Genomic DNA, 19,127 nt, shown 5'->3' with positions numbered 1-19,127 from the left:
CTCTATCTTGTCTCGAATGAGACAGAATGTAGATTTTAATCCTCACTTGCCTGCTTCACCAGCGCTTCGAAGTGAAATCCACCAGAAGGAGAAGAAACCCAGAGGCATTATTAATCCCCTCTAGTTAAAATAGACGGCTGACATTGACGGAAGTTAAAAATAGAGAGGAAGAAAAGGGGGCTGTTTTTCTTTTGGTGATATTAATAGCAGAGCAACACTGCTTTTTATACTTCTGGAGGCCGCCAAGTCAACGCCTTGACAGATGAAGGTGAAATCCACCTGCACTTCTGGTTTTCTATTCACTGTTTGACTGAGAAAAAATTGAATTGTTTTTTAGAATTTTTGTGATTACCATCTTTCCATGGTCATGACGTCATAAGAAATCCAGTCTGGAAGAAATAAAGCAAGGGCTATATGAATTATGTTTTCCTCCTCTTCCTTTTGGCTAATCCCCTCAGGTTGGGGTTGGAGCAGCCAGAAGAAGACCAACGAGAAGGTTGATGGAGTAAGTGAAAAAAACGCTGTGAGAAAAGAGGATAGAGAGAATAGGGTTGGATGGAAGTAAATGATTTTCTGTGGCAACCCCTGAAGGGAGACACCCGAAAGAAAACAAGAAGATATACATTGTGGAGAATGCTATCATGTGTCTTAATTTGAATTTAATCTGAACCGCAATGCTCTTTAAAATTCTGCATTTGTAAATCCATCCACCCAGATACCCATAGGCATTGCATTGCATCGGTCATTTTTGATTTCTAATTTATTTTTATTTTAACATCATTTTCTGATATTTTCATATCCCCCTTGCCTGTTTATTATCAACCACCTGTGCTGCACGATCCACTTTCTGCCGTGTGAAATTGAAATTTCCCCACGATTAAAGGAACATTCTCTTCGGTTCTTTTTTTTATTTCACACTGTTATTTCAATTTAATTCAATTTAATTTAATTTCATTTTATTTTATTATATTTTATCACGTAAAGGAAAATAGGGTTTTAATTAAATTTGTTATGCATCCATGCCGGTGTCAGTTGGAGGACAGGGAGGAGGGAGAGGAGGGGCAGACAGTCCGGCAGGCGGAGGAGCCTCGCCGGCGACCAGACGCGAAGCGCTGCCGTCCTGGACCCCCGGCAGCCACCGTTCGTCCGCCCCGGGAGCTCAGCTAGCAGGCTACCGGAGTCCGCCGGAGCCGTGAAACCGGGCGGCGGGGTCCGGAACGACGAGCCGAACCGTTTTACGGCATCGCTTTGAACAACAACAACAAAAATGTCTATACTGCCGTTCACGCCTCCCATCGTGAAGCGGCTCCTCGGCTGGAAGAAGGGCGAGCAGAGCGGCCAGGAGGAAAAATGGTGCGAGAAGGCAGTGAAGAGTCTGGTGAAGAAGTTGAAGAAGACCGGCCAGCTGGATGAGCTGGAGAAGGCCGTCACCACCCAGGACGTCCACACCAGGTGCATCACCATCCCCAGGTAAAGGCGTGCGCCCGGCGCACCTAGCCTAGCATGCTAACAGCCTAGCATGCCGGCGGTGACAGCTAGCGTCTCCCGAGTAACGGTTAGCCGAGTTAGCCCAAATTTTTGCTAAAATGTTAGCACCCCGCCACCACCACTGATGGCTGTCGGGGTCCGCTTGTTATCAATGTTCTTACTATTTTTGAACAATTATTTATTTTTGCTGACGGTGCCGAAATGCTCTCGTGTTTTTCTGTATTAAAATTCAAATTAAGTTCGACGTGGTTCACCCGGTCACGTCCTTATTACTGAAAAAATGTTGGCGGAGGAACCGACATGCGAAGCTAAACGGATGGGAGCCTTTGTTTGTTTTATGTTATTATGGAGTTTAAAACGGAATTGCGGGGTATTTGTTTAGGGTTTCAGTCAGCGCTGTACGTGTGACCCCGTTATCTTCCACTGTAAACCCTCGGGGTGTCGTGACCCCGTTGTCTTCCACTGTAAACCCTCGGGGTGTCTGGTGCGTTCGGTGCGGGGCACCGGGGTGGCACGGCGAGTTCACCCCACGCACCGACACGTCAGTCGGCCACTTTATAAACCGAGCACCGGTGGACGGGATGACCCCGGCGTAGACGAAGAAGACAGTTTTTCCTCAGACGAGAGACAGCACGGTGTGTGTGTGTGTGTGTGTGTGTGTGTGTGTGTGTGTGTGTGTGTGTGTGTGTGTGTGTGTGTGTGTGTGTGTGTATTTGCAGTGGTTCTCAAGACTCATGTTAGGGGCTATTCAGGTCGCTTTCTAACAGTCCTAATCCTAGCTGTGTAATTAATGTTATGAAATACATGCATTTTATAGCTACAATTCAGTTAGCATTTATCTATCTGTCTGTCTTGCTCTATCGAGTCTGCATGTTCTACATGCTCCGGGTTCTTCAGTTAGTCAAAAAACACGCAGTAGGTTCATTGGAGATCCAAAATTGCCAAGTCGTGTGAATCCAGGGCGTACCCCCGGCCTCTCGCCCAGTGATGGCTGGGACAGGCTCCAACATTCCTGCAACCCTGTGTGCAGTTCTAAATCAGTTTATCCATAAAGTTCTTGACAAGTGATGGATTGTCAATGCTATACTCTTTAACGTGACTCAGGGGAAATTTCTACAGTAAATACAGCCGTCCAAGTTGACATACGTCAATGCTTCATTTGAAAAGGTTTGGGAAACCCCCCCAGAAATACTGTAGTTTAAAGTACCTGCTGCAGCTTTCTGTGTCTGATTCTGCATTTCCGAGTTGTGATTGCTCTTCAAGGAAGACACAGCAGACTACGGATTAAGGATCAATGTCACTGCTCCAAAGACCCCAGGTTAATAACTGTATTGTGATTTGGGTTCTTTCCAGGTTCTCCGACTTCCTCTCACAGTCATAAAGTAAAGTGTAAAAGAGAAAGTTAGTGCTTGGATGTCTCTACATGTGACCCCTGTGATTGACAGCTGACCGATCTAGGATAAACCATGCCAGCTGTATTGATAATCAGTGAATGAATTAATGTGTCTGTGTTTTAGGATGATTCACCTGGCCACCTGGCTGATATGACACACTTTCCCTCTCACAGAGAGCACAATAAGTCAAAGGAAACACAGAATTTGCATATGCGGTATTAAAATCAAACTGATCAGCTGATACTTAAATGCGAATCAATCCACGGTAAATGAATAAAATAATTCGACGCCGAAAGAAAAACGAGCAGAAAATTGCCTGAATGATATTGCAATTTTTTGTGCGTTCTTGTTCGTTCCAGGTCTCTGGATGGCAGACTGCAGGTGTCCCATAGAAAAGGTCTTCCCCACGTGATCTACTGCCGCCTGTGGCGCTGGCCGGACCTGCAGTCCCACCACGAGCTGAGGGCTGCCGACCACTGTGAATTTGCCTTCCATACAAAGAAGGATGAAGTGTGCGTCAACCCCTACCACTATCAGAGGGTGGAGACACCAAGTGAGCAAAGACAAATCCCCATGTCATAAAATATGCTTCTGTAGTGCTTTACACAGTAACTAACTGGTACTGAATGGAAAATGCATGTGTGTGTCCAGTTTTGCCTCCTGTCCTCGTCCCAAGACATACAGATATCCCTGCCGAGTTCCCACCGCTGGATGACTACAGCCCATCCATCCCAGAAAACACCAACTTTCCTGCTGGTATTGAGCCCCAGAGTAACTATATACCCGGTAAGAAGAAGAAAACTGTGCCAGTCATTTAAAATAAAGGGCCAGAATGAGAAGTTTTTTTATTTTTAGGTTGATTCAAGGTCTGAGTATGATGGAAAATATGCTACTCAGTAATATTTTTGCAGCAAATTATCCTTTTATGGGACGTCACCTGTCGTATCCTATTGTTTTCTTAAATCACGCAATGATTCCGTCAAAATCCTGGTTTAAAACCCAATGGAAGGTCAGATTTTGGAGCGTATCGTTGGTTGAAACATCTCTTGACCTGACATTGAACTGGATTTTCTGACATGTGATTTTCCAAAAACTAAACGTGCATTATCGTGCATATATTCTCAATATGACAGATTTATTTTTCATATCACCAAGCCTGAGGCTGACCGTTTTAACTTAACAGTAAGTATACAGCTCATAGGTTGTTTTATCTTTATTATGTACCTGTTTTGGAGCCTTTAAATCAATTAATGGTCAAGCTAATTCGCAGAAGAGATCCCATTGATTAGTTTATCCCTGGGTAATGCATTTACGACACAATGGAAGTACATGTGATAATGACTAATAGCTGAAACACTCAAATGAATACGTCTTCCAGGAAAATTTTGATTCGATAAATTAAAACATCAAAAGATGATAATACACTGTTCAGCAGCGAGTGAGCTAAAGGGCAAATAGCTAATCTGTAGCAGCATCATGCCGCACTGTATACTATACAGACCTATAGATTTTTAAGTTGCATAAATGCAACCTCGTTGTCATAGAAACAGGAGCCACTGCATTGCTCAGCACCATCTGAGCTTCCCTGCCAGAAAGGTAAACACTCCAACAAACCCTTTGTTTTTTTCCTAACATGCCAACATGCTTCCTGTCTATTAGTAACCCCACAAAAACAAAGTTGACATTTCTGGCTCCTGCACAATATTTTTTTGTTCTTGTCCCAGAAACCCCCCCGCCTGGGTATTTGAGTGAGGATGGTGAGACGAACGATCACCAGCTCAACCACAGCATGGACACAGGTGGGCCACGTGACCGCAATGCAGCACAAACTTTCCGATAGCCTGTTAACGCGCTGCGCTTTTACCTTTCCATTTCAGGTTCACCCAGCCTGTCACCCAATCCCGTGTCGCCTACGAGCAGTAATCTCGGTAAGCTTTTCCGAAACGGTTCACCTGTTTTTGAAAGCATCGTTAATCGCATGCCGCCGGTGGCCTATCAGCGGCATTTCAACAAGACATTTAAATCCACCAAATCCAGCCCCTCCTCAGCCCCGAGCTTTTATCGAAGCCTTTTGTTTGTTAGACTTTGGTGGGTCGGGTTTGACTAAATGTAGGTCTGGAGTCCCTGGTATTCCGCCACCATCGGGTCCCCATCAAGGTCACCCACACCACCTGGTCTGTCGCCCCTCCTGGTCGCCATTCAGGACGGGGGCGGGGGGGGGGGGGGGGGGGGGGGGGGTCTGAGCTTCAACACCAGCCATCAGGGCCTTTAATGTCACGTGTTGCCAAATGTGATTGGCTGTTTGGTCCACTGGGAAAGGATCCAGGACCACTGGTGACCCGGATGGCGGCGGATCCATCTGCCTCTGAGTCAGCCTCTGTCGTGACCCAGAGGCCAGAGAGTCTCCGTCTGCATCTCTGCCTTCTCAGACGCATTTCTATTCATCCCTCTGCTGCTGTTGTCCTTCACACCTATAGGGAAAAAAAAATCAGAAACCAGAATGACTCATGCGCAAATTTGTCATATAATCTTTTTAAAATATGAATAAAATAAACGTTCCCCAACTTTAAGCTCTACGATGTACTTTTAAAAGTGCTTTCGAAACCACCCACTGAGTGTGATCTCTTTTCAAAGCGAACGCTTTTTGAAAGTAAATTTTTTTTTTTCACTCCAACGTGGTGGTTTAATGTTTGTTATTGAATTTGCACGGCATTCTTTTAGAATAACACCTTTATAATGCAGACTTCTTGGTGTGACTGTAATCGTGTTTGTGCCGAGGACCAACCTCCGATCCCTTATTTGTAGACACCCATTTCCGTCGCAGATGGATCTTCTCCAAAGCAAAGAGATAATCCTGAAAGCGTTAGACGTTAAATGTGTGAAAGGGTAACTAACAAGACCAAACATAGTTTCTGCTACGGAGTGCTCTCATCACCAGGTCAAGGCTAAATACCGCCTCTTTGTGCGCCGCGGGCAAATTCATATGAAGCTTACAGGCAGAGGGGGTAGAGCGTAGGAGGGAGATCAGAGAGACTCGAAGAAGACTCAGGAGCAGGAGACCGCCTGGGAGGCTGGGTCTTAAGCCAGCAACACAGGAAGTGTGTTATGAATGGTGTCATTGTCCCAGGCATGTCCGTGTGTGTGTGTGTCTGTGTGTAAAACAGCCAGGTACAGACAGCTCAAGGTAATGTAATAATGCTAATATCCTGTTGCCAGGTTATTCTGTCTGTTGGTTAAAAGCCACCGGGAGGTAATTGCTGAAGAAAAGTAAATTGGTATGTCATGTTGCAGCTATTCCTTGCCCGGGGCTGCAGGGGTCATGGGAAAGAGTGGCGGAGGAGGAATCAAAGGGGAGGCTTATCAGCGGTGTCCGTCTTTAGCACAGACCAGCCTTCCCGTTCTCCTCTCTCACACAGACCTGCAACCCGTGACCTACTGCGAGTCCGCCTTCTGGTGCTCCATCTCCTACTACGAGCTCAACCAGAGGGTAGGCGAGACCTTCCACGCCTCCCAGCCCTCCCTCACCGTGGATGGATTCACGGATCCCTCCAACTCGGAGCGCTTCTGCCTGGGCCTGCTGTCCAACGTGAACCGCAACTCAGCCGTAGAGCTCACGCGCCGCCACATCGGTAACTTAAGGAGGACCTTAAAAACGGGATCCAGGGTGTTCACAATCTGCAACGAGCCATACGTAAAGTGTGTTTCCCTCCCCAGGCCGGGGCGTGAGATTGTACTACATCGGGGGAGAGGTGTTTGCCGAATGTCTCAGTGACAGCGCCATCTTCGTCCAGAGTCCCAACTGCAACCAGCGCTACGGCTGGCACCCCGCCACTGTCTGCAAAATCCCCCCAGGTCAGCGCTGGAGGAGACACTTAAACCAAAACACGGCCATCACTTTTATTTGGTACTGATAAGCCAAGAGAGTCAGGATTGTGTTTGTTTGCTTTGTTCTGCAGGCTGCAACCTGAAGATCTTCAACAACCAGGAGTTTGCCGCCCTCCTCGCCCAGTCGGTCAACCAGGGCTTCGAGGCCGTCTACCAGCTCACCAGGATGTGCACTATCCGCATGAGCTTCGTCAAGGGTTGGGGAGCTGAGTACAGGTAAAGCGACCCTTTAAAGCATTTGCAACTTAGACACAGTGGATTTCCCCGTCTGTGATGGTCTATCTGAAACTGAATAAAGGTTTGAAAAGATCCGCACACTAAGAGTGTGTTCAGGTCCCCACCTCTGTGAGGACATATTACGACCTCAGTCCCTAGGTACTTCAAGGTAGAGATATGATGTTTCGCTTCTTTGATATGGACCGCCACAGGGCTGGAGGTCCCTGTCTGACAAAAGATTTTTGTCAAAAAGTCAAGAGTGCGAAACCCCTCGCCAAATGTCCCTTTATAGTCTATTTTCAACAGCTAAATCGACCCTCATGGAATCGAATAAAAGAATTCCTTGTTTCATTTTTGACATTTTAGGTAATTACGACAAAGCGCTCCCGACACAGAGTAAAATCTAAGTGTTCTCGACAAACTGCGCACTCGGCATCAGGGATGAAGGGTTTCTTACTGCTGCCCGATGGAGCCGTCCTTTTCCTCCCCTCGCCTTTTTCTCTGACTTGGATAAGCGGAGAGTGGGTGGGAGGCTGTCAGCCCTGAGTTATCCTGAGGGTGTGGGAGGGTGACAGACTGAAGGGGGTCTCCAGCGGTCCCTTGGTAATGCGAGGAGACGGACATATCTTGTAAACACAACCGCTCGAACGTCCTGTTTGTTTTTTTTTTTCTGACTGTCGTCCTCCAATCGATGCATGTATTAAGCAGCTACATTCACAGCCAGGGGTTAGGCCGGGTGCACGTACAGGAACACCGTCCGTATCAACACTCCCCCGGCCTGAGATCGATAAATTCCAGCCAGGTGGTCGGCACATTACCCTCCTTTAAGCCCTATCCTTGAAACACAGGATGGAGCGAGTACAAGATATCTTTGCGGTCAGTGTCACGCAACGGAAAAGGAAAAAAAAGATGGGGATGGCGAGGAAGAGGAAGGGGAGGGTGCAGCTGTGAGTGTGCCAAGGAAGGTTTGGGTAACTGAGGAAGAATGCAGCAGGCATGCAGTAGCCACGGGGGGCTCATTTCAGACACCCTTTGCACGAGGGGGGGATTCCCACCGGACCATGTTATATTTCTGGCTGCAGACCCCCCTCCCTCAGAGGAAAACATGCACGGTTGACACTTGAATTACTTTATAAATTAAAATATAATTAGATTTACAGAAAACACACATTCCTCCTTGACTTGGGTTTCCCTTTGTGTCAAACAGGACACAATGCGAAACAAATAATGACGGAGCGTCCTTCTTCTGTTTGGGCTTTCACAGACGCCAGACGGTGACCAGCACCCCCTGCTGGATAGAGCTGCACCTGAACGGGCCTCTGCAGTGGCTGGACAAGGTTCTCACGCAGATGGGCTCCCCCAGCATCCACTGCTCCAGTGTGTCCTAAAGGCAGCCACCCCTCCACCACCACCACCACCACCCCCAGCTCCCCCCGCCACCACAAACACACAAACCGCATCAGACAACTTTTGACTCACGGCGATGGTGAGAATCAACAGTCGTCGTCCCCCCTCCCGTCCTCATCTCCCCTTTCCTCTCCTGTCGTTGTGACACTTCATCTCACCGCACTTTCCCTCCAGTCCTGCAGCGTCTCCATGCCACAGGACCTCCATGTTTCTACGTGTTTTTAACAGCTCGCCGTCGGATGTCCGCTGTACGTTTTGCAAAACTGTGATGCACCCTCCTTCCCTCCACACTGTTTTTTTTTTTTTTTTATTGTTTTTTGTTTTTTACCACCGCCGAGGAGGCTGCAACTTCAGGGCCGGTCGTTATTCGGTGAGCAGGATTGGGTCACCAGACCGGGTGCTGCGGTGAGGCTGAGGTCAAGGACAAACACTCTGCATTGTGGGGCGTATCCAGGGATTTGTTTTTATTCATCTCTTGAACGTTTGAGAAGGGGCATTTTTATTTATCTTTTTTTAATTTTTTTTTACATTTTCATTAATTTCTCAGGAAATTGTACACAAACCTTTTATTAAGGATGACATACTTAGGAAATATATCTACATAGGATGGATTCAGTTGCAATTTTGTAGAAAAAAAATAGCTGGGATCTGATTTAATTTAATTTAATTAAAAGTGGTATAATGTTTTTTTTAATATTAGATTCCCCACCCGGCAGGAAGTTTTTGGCTCGGTTGTCAAGATTTTTCAAAATACTTGTGATTCTCGACGCAAACCTATAAATCCGCTCCCACCAAGGTGGACCTGTATTTATTCAGTTAAAACAACAGCAAATGACGCAAAATGTTCATAGAACATTGAATTAATACTTAAAAGTACAAGGTACTTTGCCCGTATTGATTTGTTTATATTTGTGATTGATAATTTGATTGGTATTTTAACTATTTTAAATGAAAAAATGGTTTTGCCATATTCTTTCTTGAAAAGAACCCTTGTATGAAAACTATTTTGCTTAATGAGAGAGACATTTTTCTAAGTTATTTTTGCATACTGTCTTTGACGGGAATATATTTTTTATTAATGCCTCAACATGTTCGTGTGCGTGGGCATGTGTGTATGTGTGTGTGTGTATGTATGTGTACGTACGCGTTTGTAGCTTAAGACTTCCTGTGGTCATTCATTGACTGAAGGATCGGACCCGGCTAACCTCTGGCATGAGTGGACTCACAGGAAGACGTTGCTTTAGTGAACCCTGCAAAAACTCTGCCCACTTAAAAAAAAAACAACCCTGTAACAGAACCCCCGGGATTCATTTACAAGAGCACTCAGTCGATGGACAACAAACAAAAACGACCAAGTACTCGCAGGTAGTGCACCAACGCTCCTCTCACGTAGACGATGCACTCCCAAGATTACTGTGCTGATGGTTGTTTTAGTGGTGATTTGCTTGTCCCGGACATAATGTATATTACATGTACATTGCTACGTTATTAAGCATGTGTTCAATGCTTGCAGCCTCTGGAGTTGCCATGTTAATGACCCCCACCCCACCCCTCTGCACTAAGACTGAGTTATCATGTATTTAAAACAGACACCGTGCTAAACTGAAATACTGTATACAACACAGCATACTGAGTATCTCTGCTCAATCCGTGTCAATACTTGTTTTCAGTATCTTGGTGGGTTTATTTTCCAAGTCTAATATACATGATTTATTTATATATATATATATATATATATAAATATATATAAATAAAACATGTGGCCTAATATTTGGTCTTAAATTGTCACTGTTTTTGTTATTTGTGGAAGTTGAATAAACAAGAAAAAGTATTTGCAGTATTTTGTTTTAGAGAGGAGGATGAAATTTAGAAAACTTTATGGAGATTGCCTTGCAATATCGATGCAAATGCAGTCATTGTGGCAGTGAATCAGAAAGGGTCGGGAGGATGGAGGGCGCTGTTTGTTTCGTCGTCGTCTCGGTAACAGCCAATATTAAGTTTCTCACACTTACGCCAACCCATTCACGAGAGTGTTAGATAAAACTCTTCCTGTCAAACCGCACCGCAAATAAACCGAGCCCTTTTCACAGCAGGCCCGCTGCATTGCGGCGTTTCGTATTTACCCGCTCACATTATGAGAGCGGACGAGGGGGACTCTGCACGGGTCCAGAGTAAAACAACACGTGAGAGTCGGTGGGGGAAAAAAAAAAACAAAATTGAAAATCACAAGTCTTTAATGATGATTGATGGGGAGCTTGCATCGGTCAACTCTTGAAAGGGTAAGGCAGGAAGCGCAGAGTCACTGCGACTGCTGTGCCCAAAGGAAAACTGCATTAATCAAAACACATATAACACTCTTCTTCTTCCTCCACCTGAGGGCTACGTGTGTGGCGAGGGACCTCCTTGTGATCGCCGGTCGTCGGCCCTCCCCTCTCTGTCAGGCAGGTCACCCGACAGCTTCTCCCGGCATGATAAAATTAAAAAAAAAAAAAAAAAAAGGCTAATATTGCAACTGAATCGTTTAAACTGAAGGGATTCAAACTCCTGGACCTAACTATGCCGACAGCAATGATCTACGGGCTTCTTCGTTCTCCTGGTGCAAGAAGAAGGTCAGACGGCGCCGCACCTTGCTGGAGCCTCATGAAAGGTGGGGAGTTCAGAAGGTTGGATGTCTCTCAGTGGCACATAGGTGCTTTTAGCTTTCCTCGCCTGACGACAGCCCGTCTATCTCATCGTCGTCCCCACCGATGGCCATCCAGAACGCCTTTGCTACCTAGGAAGAACATTTTTTTTTTGTTAGATACATCGCCACATGTAATCAAACAACCTGTATTATTGGCATTCAGGCGTCTATTTTCAACTTGTGACGAGTCTTACCTTCTCGGCATGAACTTTTCTCTGCTCGTGAGGTAACGACGATGCTTTGTCTGCAGTTCCAAGGTGAAAACCAAGGCAGTTAAGTCAGGTTTGAGCCCACATGGATTAAAGAAAACAATGCCCTGTGTCTCATGGACTAGTTTTATGCAAACAAAAGTCCCCGTCTACCTTTCATCTCTTTCAATTTGGTGAAGAGGCGTTCAAAGTTGTCTACATCTGCGTCTCCGGCCGTGAGGTTAGCGAGCTCCTGGATGTCCAAATCCGTCATTGCATCTGTGAGGAGTTGAAATCAATATCTCAGAACTTTGCTTTCTTGCGATTTAGGTCCAATACTGAGGAGCAGGATACGTAAAAGCTTTGAAACATGAACCCTCTGGGTCTGAAGGAAGTCGCTTTACCAACTACTGCATCCTCTGCTGTGTTTGTGCTCTCTGAGGAGTACGCCTCTTCGTTTACAAGTGCGCCATCTACTGGCAAATTGGAAGACTGCAATAGAAAGGTAAAGTAATGTGGCTTTTAAAAAGAGACAGTGAAATCTTTAATAAATGTAAACACAATGGAGAAGTAAAATGCACTGACAGGTGGGTCTTGACAGTTGCGTGGGTTGTTGTGTCTTGCAGCCACCAAGCTACTCATCAACCCGAAGCCTTGATTGTGACCTAGGAGGTGACAGAGGGATGTTTTCACATGCTGTACAGCTTAAAAGACACCTTTAAACAGTTAGGCTGACCATCTTTCATCTCCACACTGGACCACACGTTGGCGTTGAGAGCCTGCACAATTCTCTTCACTCCCGTGGACTCTGGAAAATCATCTGATAAAGGTGAAAAAAAAATTCCTTCAATCAGGAATATGACGCTTATAACCAATTCTGTGGTTTCTGCAGCGGTGTGTGTGTGTGTGTGTTCTACTCACCATCTTCATCCGGCAGCTCTTGGGGATTGAGTTCCACCAGCTCGAAACCATGAGCCAAACACCACTGTTGTGCTTCATGTCTGCTGACCCCTAGATCATAAAGTGAATATCAGACAAGAGACGAACCCACGCAGAGTGACGTTCAGGATCTCCTCAGCGCGTGGGAGAACTCACCATCTTCACAAACTCTGTCACACACCAGAATAAGCACCTCTGGTGAGATGTCCTCCACCACTGGTATCCATGGTTGGAGCTTCTCCAGACCAGCTTTCTGTGAATCATTCCATTAAGTCACACAGAATCAGAATAGCATGTTGAAAAATAAAATAGTTTACATTATATTAGCTTATTCAGAAGTCAAATATTTTTACGTGGATCAATGGAATCATAATGCACATCTCTACTTCCTCCCATCCATCCTATCCTGTCTGCAGCCATGTCGCCTTTTGAAGGTGTGATAGTAACCTCAGATCTGCTCTTGGGTTACTGGGCTCTTATTTTGCAGGCTCCCAGAGGACACGGCTGGATCTCCTGCAACCTATTGTATCATTCCAGCTATTAGCAGAGAAGCACTACTATTATTATTCATGATAGATAATTTGTGATAATTTTACTCTCAAATTTCAGTGGGCTGATGTTAAGACCAATGATGGTGAGATGTTGTACCAGGGTGGAACTGTTATCACAGCCTTTGTCATACTGGGTTTGCAACTAATGATTTTCTCAGTTGCAGACTTAGAACTGAAAGTCAGAAGGAAATCTTGGAAATTTAGGGGTGTGTGGCACAAAATATTGAATAATTGGTTCATTGCGGAGAAAAAACTTCCCCACGGGGGATTAATAAAGTATAAATTAAGGGTGTTGTTATGCTAATGATATTGAAATGAGTGGGGGAACTGGACCAAGTCAGAAGCCAAAAACTTACCACTTCCATAGGGAGGGGGAGGCTATTGCATAACAATTCCCGTGAGACCTAGTTTCTGCCCATTCTGACCATTTGCACAACAAGCACCATAACCTAGACACACCCAAAACCCTGACAGTTATATTCGCAAACTCCCCACAGGTCATTGAAACTGAATAAGCCTGCTCAGATGAGGGCTGAAACATCTTCAAGAGGAGAAATTCAAGTCCAGTTGCCAGGACAAGATTTCAACAAGAATTGACCACGACCTGGATGACTGAGGACCTGCACAGACATCTTTATAAATAAATGTTTTGGATTTTATAGTAGGTCAAGGAGTGGGTGGAGAAAAGTGTCAGGGGTACTATGAGATAGAAGACTACCAGCCAGAATGAAAAGAAAGATGTTGGAGACAGTGGTGAAAGCAGCGATGCTGTATGGCCTGGAAACAGTGACAATGACAAAAAGACAGGACGCAGAGCTGGAGGTCGCAGAGATAAAGATGTTGAGCTTCTCTCTAGGAGTGACAAGGATGGATAGGATCAGGAATGAGTCTATCAGAGGAACAGCACATGTTACATGTTTTGGAGAGAAGGTCAGAGAAGCCAGACTGAGATGGTTGGGTCATGGGAAGACCAAAGAGTAGATTTATGGGCGTAGTGATAGAGGATATAAAGTTAGTTGGTGTGAGAGAGGGGGATCCATAGAATAGGGTTAGATGGAGAGGGTTGATCCGCTGTGACCCCTGAAGGGAAAACCCAAAGGAGAAGTTTTTGCATTTTTAAAGCAAGTAGATCATTTTGACTTGGTTATTTTACACGGGGCTTGCATGCTGAAAAAGTGTGCAAGTGTGCAAACAGACGCCGTACCGTCTTGCTGTCGAAGTAGGCGATGAACGCCTGCGCGGAGCGGGCCACCTCTGACGTAACCTGGAAGGGGCTCGGAACCACGCACAGCCTGACGTCAGCCGTGTAGTATTTGTTGTTGATGGTCCACGGGTAGCTGGCCACCGTGTCTTCGCACTTGGGCAAGTCGGCCAGAGTCTTGACGTCGAGAATTTCTGAAAAAGTCAAATCATACACGTAGTCGAGTTGATAAAACTGGATGAACAACACAAGTGACCGGTCAAATTGGGCGAAGATGCTCGCCGACTAGCGTTAGCATTAGCATGACACCTCCGTTAGCTGTATAGTTCTCGAGTTGTTTGAGCCTATTAAAAATGCCCTAAATCTTTTGTCGGCCAGTGGACAAGCTATCGGTAGCTTGGAGGATAGCCTGGATAGGACACAAAACAGAAATAACCGACGCAAGCCCGTCCTTGTTTGCTATCCGGCTAGCATTAGCATGCATTTAGCACCTTCGGCGATACTCACCTGTTATAAGCTGTTCCTCTCTGAAAGCGTTGTCACTGCTCGTAACCAGCACGCACGGAACGGTCATCTCCGTGGCCCCCTCTGTGGCTGACATGTTCCCCCTTTTTCCCCTTTTATTTTATTTTTCTTTCCAGTATTTTGGATCAGCTGTTTGACTGCGATGTGACGCGAAATGAGTCCCTACGAACCACTTCCGGCGCTACTTTAAAACTAGATCAAGCACAAGGTTTTTTTCACCCATAATGTTGTCTTTAAGGTAAAGCAATATCGCCCGCAACTGGTAGAGCTTTTGCAATATTTATCAATGGGGGGTTCTAACAACCGATGTCTTTTTAAAACAAAGTTCAAGTCTAGATTGTGATAAAGTTTTGCTGTAATATTGCGCTTAAAATGCCTGGTAGTGTCATTTTTGGATTGAAGCGTAGAGATGAAAAACTGCCTGACAGTTATAATATGGGGAACAGTCAATCGCACTTAGCATCGTGTTGTTATGGCAACTTACAAACGTCCCCTTCTTTCTAGCGATATTATTTTTTTTATTAAATTACATCCTGCCATGATCCAGTTTGAAATGATTCAATTTAACATGCGGATTTTCTAAGAAATCTGTGTGCAGGACACAGGAGCCCTGCAAGATACCATTTACTGGATGGAGGTTGCTTCCAGGGTGATTGTGACCCCTCCATCCCATAAAACGGATTGGAACACAGTCATATCACAGACCCACCAGGAGAATCAAGCCAAAAAACCCTTCTTCATTCATCACTTGCAGCAAAAACAATGAGAGGATGATCTGAGGCTGGTCAGCAACAAGCACGCTGGTTCTTCCAAGTGCCGTTGACTCAGAGAAGAAGATGGTGCAAATGCTGATATGGTGAGCAAGCTAATGCTAGGTGTTTCCTGGCCCAGAATAATGTAAATAAACATAGTAAATACACCCGCTCCCCTCTGCTCTCACAGCTGGGGAGAAGGTAAAGAAAAAGATCTCAGAAACTTGTGATGCAAGGCGAAGCATCTGGCAGGGAACACAGCATTCAAAGATGAAATCAGACCACAACTATGTACAACTTTTGATTATTAGATCTTTCTCAAAACATGTGTGCGCGTGCATGTTTAAGAAAATGAAACCAGGTAAAATTAATTGGCTAAACTGTATGTAAGTCTTGCCGTGAAGCCAAGCCTTCTAAATATGCAAGACGTTTTTTTTTTTCCTTTCACCTGAGGGATCTTTATTGTTGTTGTACGTGTTGTTTTATATTGCATGGGATGCACACCTTCAATCTTATATCCCACAATTTACTTTTAGTTTAGTGAAGTTATTTGGGTTTTTTCAAGTTGTTGAATTAATTGTATACATAAATAAACAGCAATATATACACACAAGTGTAAAATATAAATAAACAAGAAAAGAGTAATTCATAATTTTTTTCAGTTTTATATTTGTTGAAATTGTTTAATTATTGTAAGTTTTTGAATCAATGAAGAGTGTTTCCATTCCTATTTCTAAATCAAGATAAGATAAGAAAAGATAAGATAATACTTTATTGATCCCCATAGGGTAAATTATTTTGTCACAACGGCACAACAATGACAATATCAATAAATATGAGTATAAATATAAATAAAAGAGACAATTAAATGAAAGCAAAAGACATCCACAAAATATCCAGCAAAATGAACAACAAATAGGATTAATGTTGTTATTATTGTTATTGGAAATTATTCCACAGACTGACTCCTTTAATTCATATGCACTTTTGTGTGACATTTGTCCCCCTTAGTTCTGTTTACTCCCTTGAATCCGTAACATCTTCTGGAAATGATCTGGAAGCACATTATAATTTACGTTGTACATTCATCTGAGCACTTATAAAGTCCACCAGATCCTGCACCTTAGGGTCTTTAAGTTAAAAAATAATGCGTTTGTTGGTTTATAATAGTCGGCCCTGCAGAATGTCCTCATGTTTCGTCATTTTTTTCATTTTTTTTGATAATCTGATATCTTACACAGAATCATGAATGTGACTTTCCACGTGAAATGTTCAGTCGCTGGAGATGTTTGCAGGTTGATCCGCTCTCCCACCCTGGGGAGGAGGCTCCACTCGGTGGTGTCTGTCTGTAGTGCATCCGGAGAAGAAGGACGAATCCAGATTTTACTTCTCAGAGCCACCGGACGATGCCTTAGCTCCCACCGAGAACGCCGCCATCAACCAACGAGCCTGGGAGCTGCTGATGTTTGTGAGGTGGTGTCCCGATTAGAAGAACCAACATCACTCACCGACGACCTAAAATCAGTAGTTTTCTGAAGGGAGTCTGGAATGGAGAAATTTGGCTGGGGGTCAAGTCTTAGAAAGCAGCTCTGAAAAATCCCGGCGGATCCAGATACAATAATTTTTCATGTTCACCTCACCCTGCACACCTGAGAAGATGTTTAAAATTAACAAATAATCCTGGGGGGGGGGCGTTTATAAATGATCATTTTCACCCTCGCCCTCCTCCCAGTGCAAAAAAAGCGACTCGGGAAGGATTTTGATCGCACTTTGGAGGATGGATGGGGTTCCATCATTCTTCACATCCTTAATCCACCCGAGTTATCCTCCGCGCCCGAGTGAAGAGCAATGGATGCTTCACAAAGGTCACCCGCCACCGCGGCAATGACAGCCGGCACCCGCCACGGCAGCCGCATCAATCTCCTCAAAGGTCGGCATTAGTTTTAGATATAGTTTATACACTTTGTCTCCCAGTTCTTTTTTGTTTCCTCCGTGAAAAACAGAGGCCGAGGCTGTCACCGTGGACGCGAGGCGAGACGGCCACGCTGGCCGTGGGATGCAGGAAAGCAGCAGATTGCAGCACATCAGCATGCTTCTGAAGAAAGCGGCGCCTGATTGCAGTGCCACGGGCCGCTGCCTCACAGCTGTCTCAGGACGGCGGCGGGTTCCTGCTCCGGCATGCCAATAAGACAGCCGGAGCCTCGCCGACTGGCGATGCCTGGCTCCAGGCCCTGCTACTCCAGGCCGCGCCTTCCCCGCGCCGTGCCTGTGCTGTTTTACTCTACCTATCTTTTATTTTTGTTGTATCTCCTCAAACCCTAGAGGAAACAGATGTGTGCCTCTGAGCGCAGTGTCTCCCACCACCTGCCAACTACCTGTGGTCTGTCAGAGAGCTCAGTGGTCTGAAGAGGAAGACGGGATGCCGAACGGCGTGTTTCATGAGCAATGAGACGTCTTACTCCAGCAAGCCGTGCCAAGTTGGTGCGTTTCCAAACGGCGCCTTTGTCTTCCGCTGATTTTAATGTGACACCAAACAAGCTGTTAAAGTGTGAAAGTGCGGGAAGAGAAACTTCTGGACACGTGTCTTGGGTTTTGTCAAAGTGTTTAAAGATGTGGGCTCGCTGGTTTCTGCAGTACTCAAGAGGAAATACTACATCCTGCTGATCTGAACCTTCTTCATATATCTATTTTGTGGTATTTGTTCCATAGTGTTACTCTGAACGATTGGAAAAACCCCATTCTCCAGAGAGAATCGACTCGTTTTGAGTCATTTGAGACACTGAATCAGTCACCCATTTTCTGAGCGGGGCTGAGCTGCTCCGTGATTCGTTCATTGAGTCACTGAGTGAGTCGTTCGTTTTGCAAAAGAGGAAGGCTACTGTGAACTACTCCATGATTTGTTCACCCAGTTACCAAATGAGTCGTTTCGAGAGCGGGTCCGTGATACTCTGAGCTAGTGAGTGATTTGTTCATTGAGCTTTTGACTGAGTTGTTCATTTTGCGATTCGTTCATTCATTTACTGAGTGAGTCGTTCGTTTTATGAGTGCGCGGGCTACTGTGAACACTCTGATTCTTGTTTCTCAGCTCACAGCAGGGAGGGAAAGGGGAACATGAGTCTAAACAAGAAACCAGAGCTGTTCTTCCCACAGCACTAATACATTGATTCACTTGATATATTTATAAAATTGCAGTTAGAATAACAGTCATATATTAGTGACATGTTGTCCAGCCTTCTATTTTCAGTTATCTAGCAGTGGAAGGTACGAGTGAACGAGTTAACAGAGATGAGGAATCGGAACTCGTGAGACTCGTGGGGAAGCTGCTCTGTAGAACTGGGAGGAGACGTTGGATCTGGTGTCACGCCCAGGTCACCCCTTCCAGGGAGAGGGAGGGGTTCCCCTTTCTGTCCCGATGGAGGCGCCGTCATACCCGTGCCGCTGTCTCTGCAAGTGGGCGGGGGAGGACACAGGTGATTATTTTTGGGCTTCTCCATAGATCTTTTGTTTTGAACCTAGGAGCGGCTATTGTGCAGAAGGTTTTCGGTTCAATTCCCTGCTCCTGTGGGAACACACCAAACCCCCCGCCTTATGTTAGCGCCTTGCATGGCTGCTCTGGCATTATCTGTGTGTGTGTGTGTGTGCGCTCACCTTTTCCCGGGAATAGATGACACACACCTGCGGGTTTTTTAACGGCCGTCAGCGCTTTTATTGCAGTCCAATCTGATAATTCTGCAAAATCCCACATTTGAATTTCTTGCCTTGGGAAGATGCCTTATCCAAATATACGCCCTGGTTTGAAGTAGTCGCGGTTATTATGCACATTATTCAACCCACACACAGGAGACAGGTCTAAATCTGGGTTTGACAAACACACACACACACACCTGGGGAAACTAAC

General features: G+C 45.4%; 2 protein-coding genes across 3 annotated transcripts; one reads left to right on the top strand and one right to left on the bottom strand.

The window, feature by feature from the left end:
• The first annotated feature begins 1,031 nt into the window (after positions 1-1,031).
• On the top strand, positions 1,032-10,218 carry smad3b (SMAD family member 3b). Its single transcript, XM_086163336.1, has 9 exons — positions 1,032-1,470; positions 3,242-3,435; positions 3,534-3,668; positions 4,607-4,681; positions 4,760-4,810; positions 6,299-6,511; positions 6,597-6,734; positions 6,839-6,983; positions 8,248-10,218. Exons 1-9 carry the CDS (start codon positions 1,268-1,270, stop codon positions 8,369-8,371), a joined length of 1,278 nt encoding a protein of 425 aa, XP_086019462.1. The 5' UTR covers positions 1,032-1,267; the 3' UTR covers positions 8,372-10,218.
• A 388-nt stretch (positions 10,219-10,606) lies between these two features.
• Positions 10,607-14,667, bottom strand: aagab (alpha and gamma adaptin binding protein). Of its 2 annotated transcripts, XR_015107379.1 has the most exons (11): positions 14,460-14,667; positions 13,956-14,146; positions 12,357-12,453; positions 12,183-12,272; positions 11,998-12,081; positions 11,847-11,926; positions 11,666-11,753; positions 11,436-11,540; positions 11,268-11,317; positions 11,017-11,163; positions 10,607-10,847 (listed from the first exon to the last, which is right to left on the bottom strand). XR_015107379.1 is itself a non-coding variant. In XM_086163337.1 (10 exons), the coding sequence occupies exons 1-10, from the start codon at positions 14,551-14,553 to the stop codon at positions 11,086-11,088; spliced, it is 957 nt and encodes a 318-aa protein (XP_086019463.1). In that variant the 5' UTR covers positions 14,554-14,667; the 3' UTR covers positions 10,607-11,085. The 2 variants fall into 2 exon arrangements, 1 of the variants encoding a protein (XP_086019463.1); XM_086163337.1 differs by having other exon boundaries at positions 10,607-11,163.
• Positions 14,668-19,127: the final 4,460 nt, after the last annotated feature.

This window comes from Fistularia commersonii, chromosome 17, assembly GCF_037954325.1.
Source record: "Fistularia commersonii isolate RoL2024-O1a breed Wild chromosome 17, RoL_Fcom_v1.0, whole genome shotgun sequence".
In the NCBI taxonomy this organism is placed as follows: Eukaryota; Metazoa; Chordata; class Actinopteri; order Syngnathiformes; family Fistulariidae; genus Fistularia; species Fistularia commersonii.
This window is presented reverse-complemented; position numbering and strand designations above follow the sequence as displayed.